At 48.0% G+C, this 19,405-nt stretch overlaps 1 protein-coding gene across 8 annotated transcripts in view; it reads left to right on the forward strand.

Moving 5' to 3' along the window:
• The first annotated feature begins 5,961 nt into the window (after positions 1 to 5,961).
• Positions 5,962 to 19,405, forward strand: part of ZNF618 (zinc finger protein 618) — a 166,950-nt gene continuing 153,506 nt past the window's right edge. For all 8 annotated transcript variants that reach the window (XM_072883484.1, XM_072883485.1, XM_072883488.1 and 5 more), the window contains exon 1: positions 5,962 to 6,164. In XM_072883484.1, the coding sequence (XP_072739585.1) occupies positions 6,105 to 6,164 (60 nt within the window). In that variant the 5' untranslated portion in view covers positions 5,962 to 6,104. The remainder of the gene's footprint in view (positions 6,165 to 19,405) is intronic.

A 19,405-nucleotide genomic window follows, 5' to 3' on the forward strand; every position in this document is an offset into this window, starting at 1 on the left:
CTTTAAGAAAGAGATTGTGTGCCTGCCTGAAGTGCAAAATTCAACATAGCCATAACTACGGATCCCTAAATAGTGATTTCCATAATTACACAATTAAAGCAGAAAGACTCAATTTAAGGCATGCAAATATTCTTAATTCTGCTCTGCCATGACACTGTAAAGAAGAGACAGATGAATCTGATTATGGGCCCAGAAAGCTACAATTCCGCTCTAATACTCAGTCGATGGTTGCGTGTTATGGCAGAGTGGAGTTAGGATTTTCTCAGTGAACTGCATGCACGTCTTTTAAGTACAACTTTAACTTTCAATTTCTTCCATTTATACTACTTAGCATGGGGATAACTGCAAATCACTTTAATCTAATTTACCCCAAAATAGTGATGATACATCTCTCAGTATAAACTCCTTCTTAACATAACATCTCTCTAGGAATATCAATACCACATACGATTTTTCAATTAAAGCAGAAACTCAACCTTTTCTGTCTGAGGAACGTTTTGTTATCTTTTTTCTAAGCTTACAGCACCTGATGTGTGGATAAAAAATCCGTCTTCTGGGGATTTTCAGCTAAATCTATTATTTAAATCCCGTTTATTAAGGTTCTTTGCTTCAGTGTCTGAATTTTCTTGGACACCTTTTTCCTGCCAAATACAATCCTCGGCATAATGCACATCCTGAGCCATACCCCAAGCACACAGCCCTGCCGCCTGTGCAGCCGGCGTGCACGTGCCAACCCTGAACATCTCCTGGGCCAGGCTGACTGCACCCGGGGGCTTCATCCACGCAATGGGATGTTCTCCTTCAGTCCGGCATGTATTTCCCGGATGAGGCAGAGCTGCTCAAGCTCTGCTCGCAGCCCTAGGACCCAAACATTGTCTCCTGTGCAGCCCCCGGGAGGGCAGATGGGCTCCAAGCATCCTTCTCCCATAAAGGTAGGTGGCCAAGCGCTTTCAGCTGCCACCCCATCAGGTGGACCCACAAGTGGGGATCTGCTGCCATTGCACCTCCAGATAAAGGCAGGGTAGACTCCCACGCTGGGAGGTGGCTGTTGCATTATTTGTCAGAGGCAGAAGGAAGCTCAATGTTGTAGCAATAAACCTCTCACCGTCAGCAGCAATGTGTTGTACGGCCATTAAAGAGTGGGTAAGAGGTGCCCCACGGCTTGGGATTTTATTGCTTTGCAGTTTGCTCTGGAGAGTGTCGTGTTTATACAATCTTAATGCTTTCAAAACCAAAGGTTTCTTTTTTTATATAGGTAAAATGCACGCTCACTTGCTTATAAATGCTCCCACATCCTTGTGTTTGCTCCCGAAATTCAGCTGCGTCCTGAGATGTGTGCAGCTCCGGCCTCTTCACTAAACCGCTCAGAACAGGGGGAGCAAAGTACCATGCGCATCTGAGATCACGCCATCAGCTCCGCAGTCTGAGGCTATGGCTTTCACCGGATTTCCCCAGGACAGGGGTTTATCGTCATCACCCAAACAGAGCTGTTCTTAGCGACTCAGCCACTGTGATTTCTGAAGAGGCTTTGATGCAAATGAAGAACTTGTTAATCATCCTGCAGGGAGAAGTATTGGACCTAAAACCGTATGTTTTTGGGACTCCTGTTCCACACAGCTTGTTATTTGATGCATTATTAGTACCAACCCATTGCAGAGAGCATCAGTCTGTGTTGGATATAAGATCACTGCAGACTCTTCAGAGGGACCTGTAGGCACTGACAGTGAGTCCTCAGAGCACACACGGTCCCGGCAAAGGAGGGGACAAAAGGATCACAGCTAGAAAAGGAAGGAGCAGTTCAGTGCTGACAAGGACAAATACAATCCAACGCTTCCTTTTATATAACCGTTGGCAAACATTTCTGATGAGCTTTAATGCCTCAGAGTGAAGCAAATAGACAGCGCCAGGGTCAGGAAGAGTGAAGTGGGGATTTTTGGTTTTTGCTGGTCTCACAAATATCTTTGCAGATAGCGGTGATTATAAATAGTCCTTTTGCCGTTTCCTGATTGTGGTTTGCCGACGCTGCTTTATTTATGGCAGTGCATGAGAAGCGTTCAGCATTTTGCCCCGGCACGGGGCTTGACTTCAGCGGTTCGGACGCAGAGTTCAAACTTAAAGAGTGGGCACTGAAACAGAGGGATCACCCGCGTCCCGTCAGGGTAACCTTTGGTGCAGATGAGCGAGCGCTGTGGTGGGATTAAGGGGATCGTGAGCTCTAGACTTCCTTGAGCAGACTGCTATCAATAATTTTCTCCTCCAGACTATTGAGCACGTACCCCGCAAAGAGGCTCCTCGCCAGAAACAGCACAAGTGCCTTATGCAGAATCCTCATCACCTCGCCGGGCTTCGCCTCCAGTGCATCACAACGTTACCCTCAGCTGCACTTTTGCAAAATGGAGTCCGTTGTGCTCTGTAAAACGGTTTCCAGGGGCTAAGAGGCATCTCCCCGACTCATTCACCCAACAGCCGCCTTCTGTTACCAACATCCTTAATGCAACAGCTCAAGCAGAAGTCTGCGCTGCAGCACGGAAACTCCCAGGGCGCTCCATCGCCTCATGATAGATGCGGTGCGGGCTGCGGCACTCGTACAGAATAGAAACAATTTGTGCTGCCCGCCTTAAAAACACGCTAGGTTAATACAAGATTATCAAGCTTGTAGAACAAGGCCTCGTACATATGTGTATTATGACAATCTTTAATCATATTATCACATCGGTTTATTGCAGCTGAGACCCTACCTCCTCCAGCACACGGGAGGTGGGTTCCTACCAGGAACGTACTCCTGGTTCCTACTAGGATGGCATTCACAGTCTGAAATGACTACAGAGCTTCCTTGGGAGTGGGGAAGCATTGCTACTGCCCCATTTCACAGGTAGGAAAGCAGACAGAGGCCACCGAGTCACCTGTAGCAAGTCCGGTGCCGTGCAGACACTGAGGTGCTAGGAGGAATTCAAGGCTTCCAGGCTGGGAATCCTGCGGAGGTGTGAGCACTGCTGTACCCTCCACCCGCAGCCACCGGGAACTGGGATAAGAAGAGAAAAGAGATTGATCTTTATTGGAAAGTCAGGTTTGAAATGTGGTGGGGAGACCTCCCGGCTGGAATGGGCCTGTCAGTAGTTGTCACCTAATGAAGGTCTGAGGGCACTAAAAAAGTTAGGATATGGGTTTTCAGGCTCTGGTCACTGATCATGGGGAAGTTTTGAGAGATAAAGCAAAAACTGGTAAGTCAGGACAGAAGAGCCCACCGAATGCTACCGGAGTGGCAGCCTGGCACAGCCGAAACATCTGTCCCTAACATGCAGGAGAAAAGGCCACCTCATCATGAGAGACTTCAGCCTGAGTGACATGACGGATATCTCATCCTGCCAGGATTAAAACATCCTTGGAATTCCTTAGACCTCATCAATAGAAATTTCCTAGCTCAAAATGTCTCAACTTACAGAAATTCTACATTACACCTCACCCCGACAGAGGAGAATGGGCTGTTCTTCAGGCAGAAGGGGTCACCACTTGATGATATTTATGTGCAAACAGCATGAAATCCATGCTCAGCAGTAGAAACACACGCTCTTTTGGAGGGATGGTTTCACAAAGCCAAGACCAACCAGCAGCCAAGTCCCTTGGGAAGAAGGCTACAAACTCCGAGATCTGACCAAGAACGGGCAACTCTCTCCTGCGGGGCCCCAACCCCACCACCCAGCACGACGGCTGCGTTAGTTGGACAGCCAAAGCAGACTGCAAGGCCATTGCAAAAATACATATGAAAAAGACCTGGTTGGTGTTTCTGGCAGTTTGCTGGTTGCTGCTCAATTCCTGCATCTGTTCTGTGTCCACGATCAGAAGAAATGGGAGAAGGTCTGGGCTGAGAAAGCTTGGAGAGCTCAAATACTGCCCTTCCAGAGGGAAGAAAGACCCCAAAGGAAGGCAAAGGGATGATTTACCTACACGGCTCATGGACACGGGATGGCAGGAGGCTCTTCCACGTCACAAACGTACCGAATGGGAACCAAGCAGGGTTAGGCTAGAAGTGAGTCATGGTTTCGTCTTTCAGCAGTGGAGGTGATGAATGACTGGCCAAGTCACCATGAGTTGTGATGGATTCTCCATAGCTGAAGACACTTAAAAGCATGGCGTGACTGCTCGAAATAGGCCCTTAGACATGATAGTACACAGAGGGGTGGAGATCTTTTCTCCGGGCTTTGACTTCAGGAAGGAGGGCAGCGAGCAGGTTTCCCACAGGCTGTTGAAGGTATCTCTATGCACCTTCTCATCCTGCAAACTCCACGTCGAAATGGCATTTTTTCCCAAACCTCCCTCAAACTATATTATTTGTTAAACACCCCCTTTTGCTTTATTCTGGTCCACGGGGGATTCCTTCTGGCTCTTCTTCATGCCGACACTGGGGGTGAAAGAGCCTCGTGAGTGGTTTTTGCCTCTTGACTTCCCACATCCCTTCTAAGCTCATTCGGAAAACATCTTGCCTTGCCCAACGTCTCCACCAATTCCCCTGCCCCTTTGTTTTTATTTAGCTCTGTAATTACATTATCTGACTGTACAGCGTTTTGGAATGAAATCTGCATGAAAGATATTAAGAAAAATAAATTTGTGTTTTGCAATATCTTTGAAGCTATCTTTAGTCTGGGCAAACAGAACAACATCAGCGTTCGACTCTCCGCACATTTCTAGCTTTGTGGAGCTCTTGGGAAAGAGGGTTTCACGGGCCAGGGCAGGGAAATCCGTGAGTTCAGATTATTTTATTAATACTATTAATAACTATTTTTGGCAGCGCTTCACAAGGGAAAAAAAACACCAGGTACGCACGAGATGTAATTATGTTTACAGTTAATGCTGTATGTTTTCCACAGGAAGAAAAGCGCTGTTTTTTTCTTTTTGGAGGAAAATAGCAAAGTTTGCTGGGCGGCAGTGAGCGTCGTGAGCACGTGCCAAGGAAAAGCTCTTTGCGGAGGGAGAGGGTGTCGGGCCGAGTTTCACACAAGGACGGGGGAAGACTTTCCCCCGTTTTGCAGCATGGCGAAACGGCTCTCAGAGACGGGGGGACACCAGCACCTGGCAGCTTCGGGGCTAAAAGGACAGACTGTGCTATGGACGAGGGGCGTGCTGCGGAGGAAGAGGAAAGGGAGAGCAGGCAGGGGCGATGCTGCCCAGACCCTGCTGCCGCCCCCGTCCGCCCCATCACACCCCCGTTTCCCCGCGGGTCCCGCTTCGCCCCTGGGCCCTCCGCAGGCCCGCGCCCGATGGCGGTGGCTCAGCCACCACGAGGGACGGCCGTCCCCTCCCCGAGGCCGGGGGAGACTCGGGGGTGCCGTGCCAGACCCCGGGCTCCCGCCCCCGCTGCAGCCCGCCGGGCTTTCGCCCCCCGCCCCGGGCCGAAGGCCGCCTCGACGCCCTCGGGGCCAGGCCGGGGACGCACAGGCGAGGCGGGGGGCCCGACCCCGGCGCTTTGGCCCGTGCTTCCCGGGGCCGGGCTGCGGGCCGGGGTCCGCACCCCCCCCGCCCGCGCCGCCCGCGCCGGGCCACCCCACGGGGGGCGCCGCGGCGGCGGCCCCACGGCGCGGAGCGGTCCCGCGCCCGCCGGGCGGCGGCGGCGGCGGCGGCCGGGCTGGGCGGCCGCAGCGCGGCGGTGCCCGGCGCGGGGCCGGGCCGGGCCGGGGCCGCGCGGGGGCGGAGGGCAGCGCGGGGCCGGCCGGCGGCGCGGCGCGGCTCCCGCGCTGGGCCAGACTCAGCCCCTTTCTCCCGCCGCCGCTGGCTGCGAGCGCGCTGCGGCTGGAGCTGCCCCCAGAGCGGCTCGTGATGGCGGCGGCGGCGCGGGCTCGGCAGCGGGAGGCGCCCGCCCAGCCCTGCGCGCCGCGCCGCTAGCGGCAGCGCCTGTGCCCGCGGCGGCCGCCCCGGCCCATGCCCCCGGGGGGAAGGGGGGCTGCAGCAGCCCGGCGAGCCGCCCACCCGCGCAGCGGGGGCATCGCCCCCACTCGCCGCTCCTGGGAGGGCGGAAAGGAGGCAGCGGCGGCGGCGGCGGCGCCGGCATTGTGCGCGGCGGATCGCAGGCCCCGGCGGCGCGGGGCTCGCCTGCCTCCCGCCCCAGCCTCATGAACCAGCCGGACGGCTCCGCTCCGGCGGCGGCGGCGGCGACGGCGACGGGAGCGCAGGTACGCGGCGGCCGGGCGGCGTGTCCCCCGGGGGGAGGCGGAGGGAGCGGGGAGGAAGGGAGGGAGGGCGGCAGCCGCAGCCGCCCCGTCGCGGAGCCCCGCCGGCGGCGCTTTGGCGCAGTGCGCGGGGGGCGCCGCCGGGGCACGGCCCCCCGGGCCGCCGCGGCCCGCACCGGCCCCGCCGCCCCCCTCGGACCGGGGCGGAAAACAAAGCGGCGCCCAGCAGCCATGTCGGCGGGGACGAGCCGCCGGCCGCGGCCCGGCCCGGCCCGGAGCCCGCACCCCGGCCCGCCCGCCTGCCCCCGGCCTGGCCCGGCCCGGCCCGGCCCGGCCGGCCCCGCGCTCCGGGGCCGCCGAGCTCCCTCTCGCCGCTCCCCCGCTCCCCTTCTCGGGGCTTTTTCTTTTTTTTTTTTTTTCTTTTTTTTTTTTTTTTTCCTCCTTTCCCTTCTCTAATTTTCCTCCCGAACGGTAGGTTTTTTTTTTTTTTTCCATTAAAACGACGCCACCTAGAGGAGACTATTTCGTAAATAAAAAAAAAAAAAGAAATTAAAATTGAAAAAAAAAAAAAAAAGAGGAAATATTCTGCTATTTCTTATTTTTCAGGAAAGTTGGGGCCGGCGGGGCGGGGCGGGGCCGGGGTCCCCCCGCCGCAGCCCCCCCCGGCTCGCCCCGCAAATCTCATTTTTGTCCCTTTGGAGGCAAAGCCCGGCTAATATGTAAATGAAAATTAAGCTGGAATTTGAATGAATTCAGGTTTCCCCCCCACCCCACCCCCCCACCCCGTTTTCTGGAGGAAAACGGAGGCTGGGAGCAGCAGAGTGCTCGAAATGAAAGTAATTCAAGTTTGAGATGGGCACCCCTGGATGAGCTGCAGTAAAATGATTAGTTTGGGAAAGTGGGAGAATTGCTGTTACGGAGCAATTATGAATTGTACTTCATTGTAATTTTGAACTTGTGCAGTACGCTGTGCCAAAACCGATTTTTTTGCTGCAGTGCTTAAAGTTATTTGTTTCAAATGAGGAGTTTTGCAGGAAAATTAGAGCATAGAAAATTTGCTGTGGACACACCCAAATTTTTTTTTTTTTTTTTTTTTTTTTTGTGATTTTGGATTTCATGCAAAACTGCTCTTAAACAATGAGGTTCTAAACACAGTCCAGGAAAACACGAGGACAAGCAAAATTAAGAGTCGAATGTCAGTTTTATTTTTGAATTTCTTGGCTTTTCTGATGGTTTCTCCTGGCATAATTAAAACATAGTTTCCAGCATTTAATTTCCTACTTCTTTTGTAAAGAAAAAAATTTCCATAGTAGGGTTTTCAGGTTTTTTTTTTTCCCTTCTTTTTTTAAACACACACACTGTAACAACTCCAGATACTGTGGATCATAGAAATCTAGTATTTACACAGGTTTATTGTAAGGTCCGCCATGATATTATGAATATGCATAATTAACAATATTGTGAAAAAATAATTGCAGATTTAGTGATTTTGATTTTTTTTTTTTTTTGTAACCAGTAAAACTAAAGTGCCTTTAAAGGGCTCAGCCATGATATTTTTCACAATTTCAAAATCCTTTTTCTCCTTGACTCTTACTATAAAGGCTTCCAGGAGTTTGACTTGGAAATCTTTTTTTCATAATTTTTTTGGTTTTGTTTTTTTTAACATGCTGTTACGTTCCTATTATTTTGCTGTCACGGGGTGCCTGCGAGTTCTGGACTGTGCACACACTGGTTTATTATTGTAGGGTTGCCCTTGAATACTGGGGTCTTGGTATTGATCTTTTTAAAAATAAATAACAAAAGAGCACTGAAACATGCATTGTTTCAAGAAAAAAGCAATATAGGAGAGATACATGGCCTTTCCACCCAAAAGTGGGGGAGGGAGAGGAAGGGAAAGATTAGGTCAACATTGAGTTTTACCAACCTTGACACAGTCTCCTCTCTAAAATGGGGACAAAATAGCAAGATGGCTGGCTCCACAGCTGCAGCAGTTTTTTTTTTTTTTTTTTTGAAAAAGGCATTTTTAAATTTTGAACTCAGAAGTGAGTTTCTGGAGCTGCCGGGCACCCACCCGCAAATGCTGAAATCCAAGCGCTTAAAAAAAAATTAAATTTCAATCCGGAATGAATTTTTAAATCTGAATCTCAAAGCCCTGAAAAGTTTTTTTTTTTTTTCTGTTTTGATTTTTATTTCACTGTAACTTGATATTTGATTGAAATTAGGCAGGAGTGGCTGGTGAATTCAGGGTTCTGGGGCTGTTTTTCACCCTCCTCCCCTGTATTTGTTTCACATTTTGTGTTGCTCAAAGAGGGGGGGTGACGGAAAAAATTTGCAAAGCAGGATAACTCTTGGGTGGAGGAGAAAATACTCTGAAATGTCAACTTCATATTTTTATTTTTGCATTTATCCTCCCCCCAGCCCCCCTGAAAAGGACCCACCCTCTTCCTGAATCTCTTTTTTAGCAAATAATGAAGCGAATACACGGTGACAGACCAGCAGTGGTGCAGTTAGAGTGGGGTGGCACATGTGGGTCAAAATTACAATGCTCTAAATTGGATTAAACAATCCTGGAGAATATTTTATTCATGGTTTCATCCAGGAAGCTTTAACGTGGTGGCTTTTCCATATTCTTATACTCCAAGAATTCCCTTCCTTGAGCTGCACCCCGTAACTTTCACTTACTCTGTGATTATACCCAAAGAAACTGTTTAGCTGTAATTTTTTTTTTTTTTTAAGGTTTCATACATTTTTTCCAAACTGAGATCTTTCGATGCTGCTTTTTCTCTGCCTAGCCCCACACCCTCACCCCGAGATTTGGGGAGCAACACCGTGGCCGTGCTTTGGGATGGGGGGACGCATTGATGGGTGCTACATTTTAAGTACAAATAATGGCATATATTCAATTTTGGGTCACAATGACAACAGTTTACAGTTGTATCTTTAAAGTTTATCATGTTATTCTAATATAGAGGAATTGAAACTTGAAAGGCCCTAGTTTATATCTGTTTTAACCTGTTTTCAGCTGTTGTGGGAATAAGTGAATTTTCTGTCGATATTTGAAATGGGTTTGCGTGTTGCACATCTCCTCTGCAGAGATGAAAATGCAATGCCATAGTACTGGGCTGCAACTTGTGGGGATGCTGTCATACCGTAGGTGTGCGTACCGCAACCTTTACAATCTTTAACTCTGTGTATATCAGTTTCTTTTAAACAACGGCTTCCATTATATGTTCCGCTGGTGATGAAAAGCTACGCTTGAGGTTATAATGGATTTCTGAATCTAACCTTTCTGTGTGCCGGTGTCCTTCCAGGAGAAACCTCCTCCTGCTTGAAAAATTTGTCATAATTTTTCATTGCAGTCTGATTTCAGGGGGATTTCTTTTTTTCTTTTTTTCTTTTCTTTTTTTTTTTTCTGTAAAGTTGATCAATATTTATAATTTTAAAAATTGCTGTTTGGCAGCCTGGAAGGGGGAGGGGGAGGAAGGGAGCCCGGCAGAGCGATACCAACAGATTTCTTGTGACATAGCTGAAATGTATATTTTAAAAAAGGAAAATTTCAAGTACCTCATCCTCAGTGACGATAAAAATAGACATATTTTCATCCCTGGATGAAAATAGACATAATATTATTAAAGTAGTAGATAATATTTACACAAGCGCCATATAAAACCTTAGGATGCTATTCGCATAACTCCAGAATAATTTAAATATATATTACTGCCATAATGCAACGCTGTGAATAGTTCGGTTCACGGGTGCAGTCACGTGGCCTTGGTGATGCACAGTCAAGTTTGCAATTATGCAAGTGCGGTAGTGAAATTAGTGTTCTAAAAGTTAGATTAATTTGATTTTTTTTTTCTTTGGGTTGAAGCCTGCTGTAAGGCTCGTGCTGACACAGATTCAGGATTTGGATGCTGTGCCTGTTGAAGGATTGAGACCTTCCCACCGTGGCGTGGTGGGGCTCGGTCCCCGGTGCTGCCTGCCGGGCTGGTCCCGGCTGGTCCTCGCGGCACAGCTCCCCATGGCACAGCTCCCCTCGGGGGAGCTGGCTCTGGGTGGGGGAGTGGTGTTGGGAATTGTACCTTTCAGGGTCCCTGGTGTTGTGAGTTGAGCCACCGGCTGTCTCAGCTTGAGCATCTTGGGCATCGCTCAGATTTTGGAAATGGCATGGTGCAGACGTTATCCACGTAGGGGAGCGCGTGGTCACCCAACCCAGGTAGCTTCTGTGGGGCTCCTTGCACGGATGAAGCGTCTTGCACGTGCAGAAGGGTTTGCCGGATCCCACCTTAACCTGCTGGTATTACACAGGATGCTACAGGTTGCTCCAGTTCACGCTCAGATCCACGTAAGCAATTATTTGCATGCTGATCGTGCTGGGGGCTTTCAGGAAGAAAATGCCATAAAATGGACAGGGTTGGTCCCGCAGTCGTGGGGAGCTGCCCATCAACGGGACTTTTGTCAGAGGTGCCGTTTGCAGGATTAAGCCCTATTTGTACATAAGGTGCCAAGTGGGGACACAAAGGGGAGGGCAAGGGGAAGAGGTGCCCGGGCAGGGACTGCGAGTGTGGCTGGAGGTTGCGGTTGCTTTTTGGTAAGGGACACGAGTAAATGGCACCATGAGATATTTATTTGTTGTAATTTCTAAATTTCTGAGCAGTTAAAACTAGCGTTACATATATTTAGAATTTTGCATTTATGGATTTAGTTTGGCCATACCGTGTTTTCTGGGGAAGAAGTTTCTAATTTTTAGAGGTCTTTTATGGATTAATTGCTAGTCATCTGCCTCCTTTTTGCTTTTGTTTGGTTCCTTGAATGTCTCTTGATTATTTTGTACTATGTGATGCCAATTTAGTGGTTAACTAGTATGCAAACTACATCTGGACGTGTTGACTTTGCATTAACAATCATTGATTTGTCTGGAGCAAGGGAATAGAAATGAATGATGCTGTTTACCGTGGATCGTATATGAAAAATAACCATTTGCGATGTGTCTTTCATCAGTGGCACACGGCTCTGGTGCAACTTGTCACAGCAGCTCTGCCTTGTCGGCAGTTGTGTGAGAGCTGAATTTTTAAGCCATGGCACCAGGAGTGGGAAGAGGGACCTGGGAAGGCAGCGGCACGTGGTGTACGGTGAAGGGGTTGGCTACGTGCCCTGCCTGGGAGAGGCACGGCATGTGGCTCCTGGTTACCTTGGTTAGCTCTGGTGACAGTGGGAGTGGGGTAAAGTTGTAGCAGAAAGGGAGTGGAGAGAAATTAATATATATAATATATAACAGATGTAATATCATAACTAACATACAATATACAACATATATATATAGAGAGAGATTTTCACTTGGGGACATAATCAAGAGGATGCAAAACTTAATAATCATAAATAACAAGGACTGGATCGAGTCGATGGGTGGCTTCAGCGACAGTTGGTTCTCTGCAAAGCCTGTGGCCGCAGCAGCGTGGTTGGCTCTGGCTGGAGCAGAGTTTGGTGCCTCCCATCCCCGCCTCATCTTAGGGAAGCTGAGATGCATCCGTAGCTGCTGCACGTTCAGGTGAGTCGTGGGATGTAGGAGGCATTGGTACATGCTTGGGTCTTCTTTGGAAGAAGGGAAGGGCTGGAGGAGATGCCCTTTCTGTGGAGCAGGCCCCTTCCCAAGACACATGCGTGCTGGAGACATCAAAGCTGCCATGCCCCACTCCATGGACAGGGTGTTTATAAAGGCAGGGTTGCGTTCCATTGGTTGATGTTGGATATTTAGACCTTGAATCTATCCTCCCGTAGTCCTGGACCTTATTTGCTGTCTCCTGTTGAGCACTGTTGTTGCTGTTGGTGGGACTGTGGTGCTGTGTGAAGCTGAGCGTGAGCGTTGGTCTTCCTTTTGGGCTGGGGTCAGCAGCCTGGGCTCTTCCTGCACAGAAGCTGCTTTGCTAGGCTTTGAAATGTGCATGTGCTGGTTGGATACCAAAATGATGGACATGGGTGATCTCCTGTAATGCGGGTTTCGTACACCGACACTATCGAGTCTGTAAATGCACGTGGAGGTGCCGGGCAAGCTGCGTGATGGCTTTTCTGAGTTACTTGGGTTTTACTTATTTGAGTCTTTGTTGCTCCCAAGGTGAGCAGTGTAAGATGTGGCAGAAAAAGAGGTTAAGTAGAGAAAATCCTCCTCCATACTCTTTGAAAGTGCAACCGCAAAGAAGTTTCTTATTCAGAGAGGTGTTTTTGGGGAGGGTACAAGTTGTGTAGAAGTGATGTTAGCAGATTAGACTCTGTACCCCTACTTAAACTACCTCTGTACACATATAGAAGAGTTTTTGTGCTCTACCTTTTTTAGGTTTTTTTGGCAATTGAATGGCAGTTAGCTCAGGTTCATTGACCAGTCTGTGAGTGCTCGTGCCAGCATGCTGGAAACCTTTGCTCCGACTGGGATGCTGCGTTAGGTGGCTCGGGGAGCGGAGGCAGTGTGTGGGGGCACAGGGCGCATCGTGCCTCCCCTGGGGAGGTCGAACCAGCTGAACCCCTGTGCTTGTGCCTGCACGGGTGTGGATGGACCTGGGTGACTCTTGGACGAGGTCAGGGCAGAGTTTCAGACTTGTGGTTGATGGAGTTGTGCTGCCTCCGGAGAAGCTGGAGGCCACGCGGCACATTTGGGGTGAAACTGCAGAGCTCTGGGTCGGCCTGGCAGGGCTGGCAGGTGGGGGGCTGCGCATGCCCCCATGGCTGTGTCCCCGTGCAAAGGGCCTGGGGCTGCCGTACGTGATGCTTTTCGGTGGTGGGACTGGTGTGACCATACCAATTCGTCTGCTAGGGTACCTCTTCTTGGGTGTCTTTCTCCTCTGTCTTTATTTCTCTCACCTGTATTTCCAAGGCACTCTTCGGTGTGCACTTAGAAAGGTTTAGCTGGTGTACTGTACCTGCAAAGATTTAATTATATAGGCAAGGCCTTCTTTACTTGTAATTTACGGTACTCCTGTTTGTTTCGCATCTATATTTGGCTGGCATAATGTGAAAAACAAGGCTGGAAGTGGAAAAGCAGCAACTGGAGATTTTGCCTGTGCTGATAACAGGTTGACACAGGGAAACACGAACGTCGGTGTGTGGAGCAGAGGCTGGGGGCTGCCGAAGCCGTCGAGGAGTCGCCGTATATATGAGGGATCAATACATGTGTCTACATGTTTATGCATATGGACGTGTCTGACAGACTCATCGACGGAGAGTGCAGATCTCTGGTGAGTCTGGGATGCTGCGTGAGCTGTGGGTCCGTACCGGCAAGGGGCTCAGCAACGCTTGGGTTAGGTAACACAGGAGCTCAGTGAGCCGTCGGTATCCTCTGTACTGTTTTAGAAATTAGGGATGTTATCACACAAGGTTCAATATCTCAGCAACTGATAGAAGTGAGAACAGCCGTGTTTGTCAGACCTTTCCCTTGGCAGTGAGCTGAGCAAGGCTCTCACTCAACAGCTGCGACGGGCCAAACGTGGTCACGTCCTGGTGCTGGTGCCCCGACGGCACCGCTGTGTTTCCAGGGTCTTCACATTTTAATACTTGTTGTGATTTCATTTTACTAGAAACACTCAGGCAGCAAGTAATTTTTTGAAAGTTAATTTTTTCCTCTGTGTGGGCGTAGGTATCCTTTCCTGCCTCAAAATAGCAGCAGAAGTGAGTTTTCAGTAGAAGTTGGGTGTGCTTGCGTTGAAGGCCCGTCATTTAGGTTCTGCTTCCAGTATGTTGAGAACAATTTTAGTACAAGTATTTAATTGCTTTAGACCTATTTTTAGAAGTATTAAACCTCAGTTTTCAAAACTCTGCAACCAAAGCCAACAGCTCTGCCGGTGCAGGAGAGCCAGGAGGGGAACCTGGAGGAAAACCCAAAGCAACGTGGGTTGCCCCATTGGGAGCAGAGCGTGGTCATGGTCCTTGGCCAGGGCTCGGGGCGCTGCGGAGCCTTTGTAGTGCACACTTGAAATGGAGTTGTCTGTATTTTGGTGAAGTTTTTTTTATTACTATTCTAATTACTTGGCTACACAAGGGGAGAATTAATGAAACCCTATTTCAGCAGATTTGTACAATTTCTTGTATTAAGTCTGCAGTCTGTTGGATGTAGTTTGGAAACTGAGCTGAGAGCATCCCGGTGAACAGCGTGCAGAGGGCCCCGGTAGGTCCCTAGCTTGAAACCCAAGAACAGCTACTGCTTTCTGGGTGTAAATCTGTCACTTGAGGGCTGATGTGCTTTAGTCTGTGGGCTGCAAATCCTGAGCTTTTACCAGCATTTGTGATATTTGTAATTTTGAAGGTGGGAACGGAGAGTTGTAAGGACACAGGATAATTATTTGCTGGAAGCAAAATAGCTTTTTGAATTTCTGTATGCATTTTCGAAACCTGTGTAGGGAGGCACGGCTGCATTTGGATTGGTCTGGTAGCAGAGGGGATCTGAAAATCCCCTTGGGAATCAGCGGGATTTCTCTTTGCAATCAGGTGATGCCATCGACACGAGCCCACGTTGGCCTCTTGAGATGCTCAGGTGCATCCTTGGGACGACAGTGGCGGCAGCGACACCGGGGGACGGGTTGGGACCTGGCAGTCGGTGGCCCTGGGGTTGCCGGATGGGCAAGAGCTGGCAGGACTGGTGCAGGCTGGCAGGGCTGGGGCTGAACTTCGCCAGTGAAGGAATTAATAATTGAACACCAGCAAGACTGTCCCCAGGTGAGTTTCGACTCTGTCATGTTTAGTTAGACTGCTTTGGGGCATGTGGCTTCAGCTATCTGGTTATGGTTAATACCACGAGGCATACTACATATTAACTCTGAGGGAGGGATATTTTTACCTTCTTATCTGTCTTTATTTTAGAGGCCTATAAATTTGGCTGGTTGGCGATAACAGCAGTTAGAATTAGCGTTTCTCCTTAATTGGGTTTGTTAGGACCCTGCCAAAGAGACAGCCTTGGAGGGGGACCCGCTCTGCTGCGAACTGGAGAGGACACTGGGCGAGAAATTAAAAATGCAAATGTATCCAAATAAATTGCATTAGATGGAGGCAAAATACATCCGGAGCGAGTTTGCAAGGTCCAAGTTGTGTTGCACGTGGTCTGAGAGCAGCCGTGCAATTCCGGCTCCTGGAGGGGGCTCGCAGACCTTGGAGGGATGGAGGCACGAGTCCACTGGAGCATCCTCCGTGGAAATAGTGGTCCCGTTCGTAAATGAGAAAAAACACCCCAAAATCGAGAAAAATAACAGACCCTTTTCCTGAAATCTTGCATGTATTTAAATTTTGGGGGTTTTTTTATGCCTTAGTCTTAATTGGTTTAGCTGCTACAAAATAGATTGGCTTACAAAATAGATTCGCTGAGAATGCTCCATTTGCTTTTGGTTTCTGATAAGGTCGGGGAGATAGAGTCACACGTTGCGAATGTTTGTTTGCCTGACTCGTAGATGTTTGTGCTTTCCTCCTTTTATGGAGAGCTCTTTGGCCGTCCTACTCCAGCATCAACAGTGTTTGTGATTGTAGTTCATTATGTGATATTTAAAATGTATAAAATGAAATGTTCCTGTCTACTTTAAGCAGACATATGTCTTATGTTTTACAAATTAACCTAATTAAATATATATGTAGAAATGTATGATATTCAGCTCCTAGCATAAGGTACGCAATTAGCATCCATGGAGCCAGGAAGGAATTTTCCATTTGTATCTTGACTTTTCCTCATAGGATGTGTGGTTTGGGGTTTTTTTTAATTTTTTTTTTTTTTTTTTTAATCTTCAGTGCTTTAATTTTTGTTCTGCTTAGGAATTCACTTCGGGAGCAGTCCTGCAGGGATTTAGGCTTGTGGTTAAATTTCCCCGCAAGTAGCTTTGACTGAAGTCAGTAAAATGGTACCTAATTCCTGTACTTCAGCCTACCCCTTGGACTCTGCAGGACAGAAGGATTTTGTTCTGTTAAGAAACTATTATCATGAGCAAAATATCATTCTGGAGGAAAAATGGCATTAGAATATTTACATTTTTCAAGCCTCTTCCTTCCTCCCACCCAAAAATAGCAAAAAAAAAATTATCTGTCTCCTCTGGATTTATGTAATTTTCAAGTGTTCGGCCAACGTTGTTTCCAAAACACACCGTCCCTCTACCTTAACTCTCGCTATGGCAAGAGAGCCCTTATGCGATAAATACAAGAAATATATTCAGTTAATATGTGCTTTCATTTAGAAATATTCTGGCACCAGGAATAATACATTTTAGTTTCTTTTCTGACAAAGTGTTGGGTTTTTTTTTTTAATATTTCAAGTTTGATCATGTTATAATAGTTTGTTATATAAATAATCATTTGGTCTGTTTTGCATATCAATAGTTGATTCCATTTTATTCACAAAAAGCCTTTTTTCCCCCCATAAACATCCCCACTGTTCCATCCCAGAAAGTACTCTTTCTTAGCAAAACCAACGAACTAAATGACGTTCCCAGCTCAGCTATTTTAATGATCCCACAAACCCAAAAAAGCAGTAGGAAATTTTTCAAAAGCAAACTGCAGAAATGTTTTTTTGGGGACATCATAACTTTAAAACTTTTTGATCAATTATTTTTGTTAGATTTTTCTGAATAGGCATCACAGCGAGCTGTAAACTCAAAGAATTTGGGACTGTTCTTTCTTTCTGGAGATAGTTTAGGGGTTTCAAACATGACCCAAAGCTGACTCGAAGAGCATCTCCCAGCAAAGCCGAGGACCCAGCAAACACGCTGGCTCTGTTACTAATTTCTGTGCGAGAACTATTAATAATTCTGCACGGGAAGGTGAGGTGTTGGATCATAACTGTTTTTCCCCTCTTGGACACCTCTACGAATCCATCCTCCAGTATTTTCCTTCGACTTTCTGTGTTGCCGCGTTACCCCGTCTCTCTATTCAAGGCAGAGGAAATTTTGCTCTAAGCCACGGCTCCAGCTCTGTCCCTTTGCAGGAGCTCTCTGCTCCTCTGCTGTCTCAGGTTGAGGTCATTGGTTTCTCCTACCCTCCCTAGAAGTTTTTGTGCCCTCTGCCTTACCAGAGATGCCTTTTTCTATGAAGTGCTGAAGCTGTCAGCAGCTTTGGTTCCCACTCCTCCATCACCAGATGTTGAGTGGCGACTGACTACATAAATTAGAAGAAGAAAACAGTATTGCAAACTCTTTTCTGGGTTTTCTTGCGAGCTTGCGGCCTTGCCAGCAAGCTCTGCAGGGCAGGAGCTGTCTTATATCCGCCCCCTGTATAACTCCAGGTACGGGACAGATGATTTACTAATAATAGCTTTATTTTCCACTCTGGCAGGTATAGCATCCAGCTGTTTCTTTTTCACGTCTGCTTCACAGTGCTGTGCCCACCCTTTGGAAGCTCCTTGTGTCTTGTCCCCAGGACGTGCTGCAGCCCCTCGTTATGTGGATTTTCAGTAGCCTGGTGTTACTGACCACCAAGGCGATGATTTGATAATTGCAGCGTCTGCAATTTATTTAGGCAAATAGGAGCGTGAAAAATATTTGCTTTCCCTTGCTTGCGGGGTTTATTTTTGGGGTTTAGCTTTGTGCTTTGGGAAGCAACAACGAGCTGTCCTGCGTGCCCCTTCTCCCTGCCCATCCCTGGGACACGGCTCCTCGGGGCTGTTCGTGGCCACCCTGTACACGCCACGGGAATCGCTCTTGCTGGATCGCTCTAGCTGCCCTCCTTTGCTTCCTTTCTTCCCACTTTATTTCTGCAATCGCTTTCGAGGTGGGCACACCAGAACTATGCACAGTGCTATGGATGCAGCTTTATGCATCGGCACATTTTCTGTTTCTTTACTCATAATTAGTTGTTGCCTTGCTGGCTACCGTCGAACGCCATGCTCGCGCTGCTGGAGAAGTGCCCTCAGTGTGTCCTCGGCTGCTTTTGTGAATGCTAATGTCTAATTTAGATACCCTGATTTTGTGTATGTTGTTGTTTTTCCCCTGGCGTATTCCTTTCTCCAAATCTTCCTTGGTGCACGGAGCAGATGTCTGCAGGACCCCGCTGTGATAACGAACTATTTCTGCCCTTTATTTTCCATCTTTTAATCAGTTGTTAATCAATGAGATGACTTCTTACTTTCTCCTGTGCATATGAAAGTATTGTGAGTATACTTGCCGCAAGAGCCTTCGTAGAGGAAACTTGTCTCAGGCTTTTTGGAAATCCAGGTATGCTGCACCGCTCACTCACCCTTTTCTACTTGCACATTGACTCTTGCCAACAGTCCTCATAGCTTAGTGAGTCATGACTGTCTACAGAAGCCATATTGATTCCTCGTGTTTCTTTTTTATTTGTGTGAACAGTGATTTTTAGTTTTTTTTTTTTAATTGCTGTTTGTACCAATTTTTCTGCTACAAAAATGAAGTTCTGTGGTTTGTAGTTCCTTGGATCTCTTCTGTAGCTCTTTTAAAACGGTGGGGTCACATTCATTACTTTCTGGTTCTTAGGTACTGAGGTTGATACCAGTGATTTTGTGGTAGCTAGGTAATTTTAATAGCTTAATGCCTTTTGGACTTTCGGATGGATACTGTCTGGCCCTGTAGACTTTTTTTGTTGGCTGTTAATTTTGCTAGGCAGGTCTGCATCTTTTTCTGGTGGCCCTGCAGTTTGAGGCAGATACTCAGCTCATTCCTGATGAAGGAGGAGGCCAGGAGGGGAATTGCTGAGCCCTGTCACAAGTGAGCACTGGTACAAAGAAGTTGGTTTTTTTATCCTGTGGTTTTATCTTTCTTCAGTGCTTGATTTATACCAGAATCTGGCAGACTTCTGGTGCATGTGTGTTTGAGGTTTTTTTTAATTAGGTTTTATTCCTTCAGCGACCTGTTTCTCAAAATCTTTTTCTGGATTGGCTTTTTACAGCTTTGAGTGTAGCTTCCTTGAGTTTGCTACACTTAATCAAGTGTAGTAAATCGTAATTTTGATTTCTTTCTGAGGGTGTCTTTTTGTTTCTAATGGCCTTTTTCACTCTGCTGTTAAACTATGCTTATTTGTTTAACAAGCCCCCTTTGGCAGGTGATCACCATCTTCTCCAAGTGCTCCACCTCAACTGCAAGCCCTTTTAGCTGCTCCATTAACACTCTTAGCACATTTTCCTATCTAAGTATCCTTTTCTTTCGTTAAGTGTTAGCATAATGGACTTTTTTGTGTTCTGAAGACTTGTGGGTTCGGCTGCGTGGTGGGCTCTACAGCAGGGCTGGGTTTTGGTGGTTATCTCTTGAGTCACATCTCTGCTGCCGGCCCCGGAG

Source organism: Ciconia boyciana, chromosome 18, assembly GCF_034638445.1.
Source record: "Ciconia boyciana chromosome 18, ASM3463844v1, whole genome shotgun sequence".
Classification (NCBI taxonomy): domain Eukaryota; kingdom Metazoa; phylum Chordata; class Aves; order Ciconiiformes; family Ciconiidae; genus Ciconia; species Ciconia boyciana.